The sequence below is a fragment of the Lolium perenne genome, chromosome 2, assembly GCF_019359855.2.
Source record: "Lolium perenne isolate Kyuss_39 chromosome 2, Kyuss_2.0, whole genome shotgun sequence".
Classification (NCBI taxonomy): Eukaryota; Viridiplantae; Streptophyta; class Magnoliopsida; order Poales; family Poaceae; genus Lolium; species Lolium perenne.
In genome coordinates this window covers 314,007,724-314,014,939 of record NC_067245.2, presented here as the reverse complement: position 1 = coordinate 314,014,939, position 7,216 = coordinate 314,007,724, and the positions used below count along the sequence as shown (strand labels likewise).

General features: G+C 45.5%; 1 protein-coding gene across 1 annotated transcript; it reads left to right on the top strand.

Moving 5' to 3' along the window:
• The first annotated feature begins 3,716 nt into the window (after window positions 1–3,716).
• On the top strand, window positions 3,717–5,022 carry LOC127329579 (2-oxoglutarate-dependent dioxygenase 19-like). The gene is made up of 4 exons (XM_051356077.1): window positions 3,717–3,907; window positions 4,012–4,232; window positions 4,332–4,650; window positions 4,732–5,022. The coding sequence occupies exons 1-4, from the start codon at window positions 3,734–3,736 to the stop codon at window positions 5,020–5,022; spliced, it is 1,005 nt and encodes a 334-aa protein (XP_051212037.1). The 5' UTR covers window positions 3,717–3,733.
• The last annotated feature ends 2,194 nt before the right edge of the window (window positions 5,023–7,216 follow it).

Here is a 7,216-nt window from a genome sequence, read left to right as displayed (position 1 = left end):
GCTAGAATAGTTGGTGTGATTTATGTGTGTGCTTTTTTATAGCTCTTGAACTTGTGTGGTGATTGTATACCCCGTATTCGTATTTATAGACGCTAGTGCCGAAGGCTACGAAGGGGACGACGAGAACATCTACGGAGAAGAAGGAGGAACATTTTGATCAATACACCAACCAAGGCAAGCTAATATTCTTGCTAAGTGCAAAGCTCTACAAGAGCAAGGCACCACCACATTTTACTTTATGCTTAATGATCCCATCCCAAGTTTTACTTTACAAGCTTTATTGATTTTGATTTATCAAAGTTACTTTTGGATTCATGATTCACTTGGTCTAGATATAGAGTAGAACAAGAGCATCAAACTTAGCCTAGAAAGCTATAAGCTAGTTAGCACCCCTCATGACTAGTTGCTAGTGCTAACAAATAAAATTGACTACTCTAGATGGGAACATGTGAAATGAAATAACTTTGAAAACCTTGGAATGATGAGTCATTCTATTGAAAGATTTTGAAGGTGAATATGACTTGTGAATGACTTGGTGAATTTTACCAAAACTGATGGTTGGGTTCGGATGCGATACCATTCCAATTTACAAGTACCCCCACAATACCTGATTATGGGTAGGGCTTAACTGGAAGTTTATGTGTCTTAGTATGGGTTCCCTCTAAACAAGCGTCATCGGGGTTATGCCGAAAGCTGCCTCCACCACAAAAGAAACGACGTTAAAGATGAGGTGAATGTCCGGCCCAAGCCCTGTGCAGTTCCCAGGTGGACAGTTGGTCTTCACTGGGAGGCCAAGCTCATGGGGAGAGGTGCCTATACTAGGAAATGTAAGTGAAAGGTTATGGTTGATGATCCGCGTACTGAGTTACGATTATTCAGGGTTACCCCTGACGGATGTAATCAAAAGTTGTGGCACAAGCGTACAACCTCTGCAGAGTGTAAACCTATTCGAATAGCCGCGTCCACGGTTATGGACGGTTGGAAAGGCCATACTGTTCCGTCATCAGACCTTTTACAAAACTGTGACATATGAATTGTGACTTGAACTTGAAAAGGGGAATGGTGAGTTTGACTTGAATTACAACTAATGTTGTGGGAATGACACTAATGTTCCCACTTGAGTTAGTTAGCACATGAAAGGTCTTGATTTCAAATACTTGTGAACTAAAATTGGCTTTATGCAAAAGAAACTAGAGCTTAGCACCCCCTTACCAGAAATGTTCGTACTTACATTAGTATTAGTTTGCGAGTACTTTAAAGTACTCACGGCTATGTCCCTGGCTATTCAAATGGCCAGACTATGAAGAGGAGCAGCAGTATGAAGAGGATGGACAGCAGGACGTCTACGACAACTAGGACTACTCCTGACGTCAAGCGTTGGCCTGTGGACTATAGAGTCCCCTTCTATCTACGCTTCCGCTATGTATTTGTGATGTGTGTTGAAACAATAGTTCAACTATTATTGTAATATTGGATCATGTGATCTATTTGTAAGACGACTATGATATGTAATGAATGATGACTTATGATATTCAACTGTTATGTCTCGCAACAACAATATTCCTGGGATTGCGATGTATGGCATAACAGGCATCTGGACTTAAAAATCCGGGTGTTGACAGCGCATACGGTGAGAGGGCGGTGGACGGCGTACGTATAAATAGGGGTGCCAACTAGCCGCGCTTCAGCTTCTGCGTCGCATTTACGCCGGGTGGCCAGTCGCTTCCCTTTTCGCCGCATCGGTTTCCACGCGGGAGGCCATTAATGCCGACGGCCAACCTTCCCGCATTGTTTCCGATACGAACCGTCGCACGTTCTCTCGCTGTGAAGGCACCCCCACCCGCGAAAACCGTCGTGCCGCGAGAGGCGCCGTCACACCCGATTCGCGCCCTCCATGAAGGGGCTGGCACGGGGTTGCCGGCGCTTCTATTGGGCTCGAAAACTAGCCGGTATCTTTTCGGGCGCGCCGGTGTGAGCCCATTTTCGATGCCAGCCCTCAAAATGCTATCGGGGCCGCCAATGAAGATGCTCTAACCGCTCTAATACCATATGAGTTTTCATGTGAAAAGCGATAGTTCTTCTCTCATTGAGTATGTGTTTATATAGGTGCAAAGGCACAACGATAATATCGATAAAGTGACATCCTCACCACAATTGACTCAATCAAGTCATAACGGTGCCGTTTAAATTCTTGTCATCTACTATATTGATTTGCCTTATAATCTCGACAAAATCAGTGTACAAAATATGGTATTTTTATATTTCTAATAGCCAGGTCCACTAATATCATTCACGGTTGGCCATTGTGAAAAACAAAAATGTGTGTGGCATTGAAAAACTGTGTAGTCACGTGACAACACAACTAGTCTGCGGCTCATGTACATTAAAGAATGCGTTCTCAGAGAACCAACCTGAGGTTGGGTGGTTAGCAGGGTGGTTGTACCCCCAGCCCACCAGAGTTCAAACCCCAGGTTTGACATCTGTGTGTCTCATAACGGCGGAATATTCATTCAGTGGGAGGCGACGTTCCCGTCGACAGCGAGGCGCCTGTGGTGACTTCGTCAATTTCAAGATCCAATCCGCCAGCTCAGTCTTTCGGAGGTGCTCATAGGGGTAGGGTGTGCGTGTGTGCGTTCATAGGGGTGAGTGTATGCGCGTGTATATGGGCGTCTACGTTTGTACTGTGTTTCTCAAAAAAAAAAAAAAAAGAATGCGTTCTCAGACCGGGTTTTAATAACATACTCCGTATGATAAACTAGCACGATGACATCCATCTCCCATCTCGAGAGGATTCTTGATGCGAGGAGCCGAATGTAGGATGCTCATGGGCAACAACGCACCTCGTGGAGACCAAATCCACTTTCTTTTTCGATGGTTCGCTTAATAATTTGGTTGTGTGCTACATTGAGTTAGAGATATTCAAAAGTGACGACCTTGATTTAAAAAAAAAAAACAGAGCTTTGCAATTGGACGAGACTTCTAGACGACATCATATAGCTTAATTAACGGTACGCTTCAACGATCTATTTTCATTTAATTAAGTTTCCATTACCATGTTACTAAGTGATTATGCTTAAGATCAAATAAAACATTAATACTTTTACAGGAGACGGTCATTAGGTGTGTTGGGCGCTTCGGTGCGGTTGAGTGTAGGACCTTGTATTTCACTGTCTTTGCACCACTTTTTTATACATAATAATATTTTTCTATCTAATCAGATGTAAAGTGCCTGCCATTAACCTCAAAAAATAATGTGTTTAAATAAATTGTTTTTTACATTAATTATTTTTTAATGTTTTAGAGTTCGTCTGACCATAAGTTCTTTTCTCGTCCGTCATCACTACGTACAGATCATCCATGGGTGGTGAAATATTTTACCTAGTAACAATTGTGTATTTTTTTTTTTGTCATTGTTGCCTCGGTCGTCGGTCCTACTAACTGTTTACTTAGTAATAGTAGTGTTTTTTTATAGAGGAAAACACGTCCAACATTTGGTGTGGTGATGTTCTTTACTGAAAGAAATCACAAGGTGATGTTGAGGATACGATTCTAAGAAAGCCACGACACGGCCGGCCTTGGCCTAGCCTGCCTGCACCTCACTACACAGCCTTGGTCGGCCTGACCAGGTACGACGTTGCGAAATGGTTAAGTACCGACGTTTTCGTGCTTCATCTCTCACACTAATTAACCTCTCGTCTCTGCCTCCTGACCTCTGCTGCACAATCAACCAATCATGTCCCGTCCTGATCTCCCAGACAACCAGGAGAAGGGTGACAGCGCTGGAACGTGGAGTGAGGACCGTATCCCGGTCGTTGACCTCGACGTCCTCGTCAATGGCGACGCCGCTCAACGGTCGGAGGCGATCCGGCACCTTGGTCGGGCGTGCGAAGAGTGGGGCTTCTTTATGGTACGTGAGTACGACTCAAATTTGCACCGTAGAAATTCAAGAAAGCGCATATATAGTTATATACTTGATGTTCAAAGCTTACGTGTGTGTGAATCTCTGACAAGGTCATCAACCATGGTGTTCCTGCGTCTCTCCAAGGAGCAACCATGGACGCGTGCAAGGAGATGTTCGGTTTACCAGCGGAGGAAAATGCTGAGTACATGAACCCCACCCTAATGGCGCCCGTTAGCCTCGGGACGTCTTTGAATTCTGCCTACTGGAGGAACTACGTGAAGTTTTTCACTCACCCCGATTTCCACTGCCCGGAGAAGCCAGCAAACCTGAGGCACGCAAAAACGAGCCACTTATTTTTTTTGCAACTTTTCAGAAATAAATTAATGCACTTTTTTTCCTTGGACTAGCACTCATTATATTGGTTTGGCAGAGTAAATGTTACCGAGTACGCGACTCGCACGAGAGGTCTGATGCTAGCGCTCACGGCGGCGATCTCCGAGAGCATGGGGCTTGACGACGGCCGCATCGCTGAAGCGCTAAACCTGGAGGACTGCTTCCAGCTAATCGTCTGGAACCAATACCCGCCGGCCGGCCCGGAAGTCGGGTTGCCGCCTCACACTGACCACGGCCTACTCGCTCTTCTCTTCCAGACCGGCGTCGACGGCCTACAGGTCCAGAAAAACGGCCGTTGGATCCTCGCGAAGCCCATTCCCAACTCGTACTTCGTCATCGCCGGCGATCAGCTTGAGGTGACCGACCAACTGAGCAATTACCTTCTTCGGAGTGTGTCATGAACTATGTATGTGTAACTTCCTGACACTTGCTTGCAGATTGTTAGCAATGGAAGGTACAAGGCAGCGCTCCACCGTGCAATGGTCCATGGAGAGCAGGCGAGAATGTCGTCCGTGTGCCTGCTCGGGCCATGCCTGGACACCGTCGTCCAGCCGATACCAGAGCTGGCACTGCAGGGAGTGGAGTTCAGGGGTATCAAGTACAGAGAGTACATTGCGCACCAACGTACCAAAACTGTCAACGAGAATGCGGCGGTGGTCGTCGCTCGTGCGCAGCGTGAAATATTAGCGCGCCAGGGCTCGCCCAACAATCCCGAAATTAACGCCTAAGACTCTGCTTATTCAGATCAAAATCGTGAATAAGCAGTCAAATTGGGATGTTGTATGGGTTGTTGCAGTTCCATATCAGTTTGTTGTCTTGCTTCTTTTGATCCATTTCGTTGTTGTTGTAAGCATGGAAAAAAATAGCGCGCTATATAGCATATCAGGAGAGTCAACACTGTAAGTTATCTTTACTACTAAATTGGAGTTGGTCGTTTGATCCTCAGCGCGTTTGATGGTCGTTATTAAACGGATCCTGTCCATCCAATCTCATCTCATAGTCTCCGCTCTCACAACCATCGTTCCCTTGCTTTTCGAGGCAATTTTCTCCTTCACCTACCTTGTTTGCCTCACATATCAAATCAGAGATCAATACACACATTAATTAGAAATTATTTCCTTGCCACATATGCCACTCCCCAAAAAAAAGTCTCACATTAATCTCCTCTCCCTCTCAATCAAATCGTGCCGCCTCACCGCCAACCTCGCCAGCCACCCCAGCCATCGCCGTCCCTCGCGCCACCACCATTTTTCTGCGCAGTCAGGGCCTCGATGTTGTATTGTGATCCAAATTCATATACTAAAGGGAGGCTAACTTCTGACGAGCGGAGCGTGGCCCATCGCCGGAGGCTTGGGCCGAAGCGTGCCCTGCAGGGGCGCCTGCGAAGGGGGTGCGGGGGGCGGCAGCCCCCGCGGTATGGTACGGATCATTGGAACCGCGTATATATACCTCTTGTAAGCCACCGGCTAGGGTTGATCAGATTATAAGATAACCCACGGCGTTTGATGGATTTGGCCAGAAAGATGACAAGACCTGGACAGACGAAGAAAAGAGAAAAGACCGTAAGGCTTTTTCATTAATTCAGCTTCATCTATCCAACAATATCTTGCAGGAAGTGCTGGCTGAAAAATCCGCAGCGGCGCTGTGGTTGAAACTGGAATCGATCTGCATGTCCAAAGATCTAACCAGTAAGATGCACGTGAAGATGAAGTTGTTCTCGCACAAGCTGCAAGAAGGTGCATCAATGATGAATCACCTATCGATCTTTAGAGAGATCGTTTCTGATTTGCTGTCCATGGAGGTAAAATATGATAATGAGGATCTCGCTCTTATACTGTTAGTCTCGTTGCCTAATTCTTTTGCGAATTTTCGAGACACCTTGTTATACAGTCGTTATGAACTAACCATTGCCGAAGTTTATGAGGCCCTCCAGCAGAGGGAAAAGATGAAATCTATGGTGCAGGTAGAGGGTTCGTCATCTAAGGCAGAAGCACTGCAGGTCTGAGGTAGGACCGAGAACAGAAACAACAACTACAACAACTACAACAGAGATAAGAGTAAGACCGACAGAGGTCGCTCAAAGTCCAAGGGACGAGATGGTAAGTTCTGCAAGTATTGTAAGAAATCTAGCCACAATATTGATGATTGCTGGAAGTTGCAGAACAAGGAGAAAAGAAACGGTACTTACCAACCGAAAAACAAATCTGAGGGTGATGGTAAGGCTGCTGTTGTTTCTAGTGACAATTCTGATGTCGATTGCCTAGTTGTGTTTGCTGGTTGTGTTTCTGGTAATGATGAGTGGATCCTTGATTCTGCATGTTCGTTTCATATTTGTTGTAACAAAGACTGGTTCAGTTCTTATGAGTTTGTGGAGAGTGGAGATGTTGTGTGTATGGGAGATAACAACCCACTTGAGATCGTGGGCATTGGCTCCGTTCAGATCAAGATGCATGATGGCATGACACGCACTCTGACAGATGTGAGACACATACCTGGCATGGCCAGAAATCTGATCTGTCTCGGCACCCTTGATGTTGATGGGTACAAACACTCTGGTTCTCGTGGAGTTCTAAAGGTATCAAAAGCTTCTCTCGTTCACATGATTGGTGATATGAATTCTGCAAAATTATATTTTCTTAGAGGTAGCACTTTGTCTGGTATTGTTGCTGCTGTTATTCCTGATGAACCTGGTAAAACTAATATGTGACATATGCGTCTTGGACATATGAGGGAACATGGTATGGCAGAATTGCACATGAGAGACCTGCTAGATGGCTGCAATTTGAGTAAGTTTGAGTTTTGTGAGCACTGCATTTTTGGTAAGCATAAAAGAGTTAATTCAATGCTTCCATTCATACCACTAAAGGGATTATAGATTATGTACATGCTGATGTGTGGGGACCTTCCCGCAAGACTTCTTGA

Excerpts from the sequence above, each read along its gene's own strand:
- LOC127329579 (XM_051356077.1), top strand. The coding sequence starts at position 3,734 with ATGTCCCGTCCTGATCTCCCAGACAACCAGGAGAAGGGTGACAGCGCT. Across the intron at positions 3,908-4,011 it reads AAGAGTGGGGCTTCTTTATG|GTCATCAACCATGGTGTTCC; the intron begins GTACGTGAGTAC and ends ATCTCTGACAAG. Across the intron at positions 4,233-4,331 it reads GAGAAGCCAGCAAACCTGAG|AGTAAATGTTACCGAGTACG; the intron begins GCACGCAAAAAC and ends TTGGTTTGGCAG.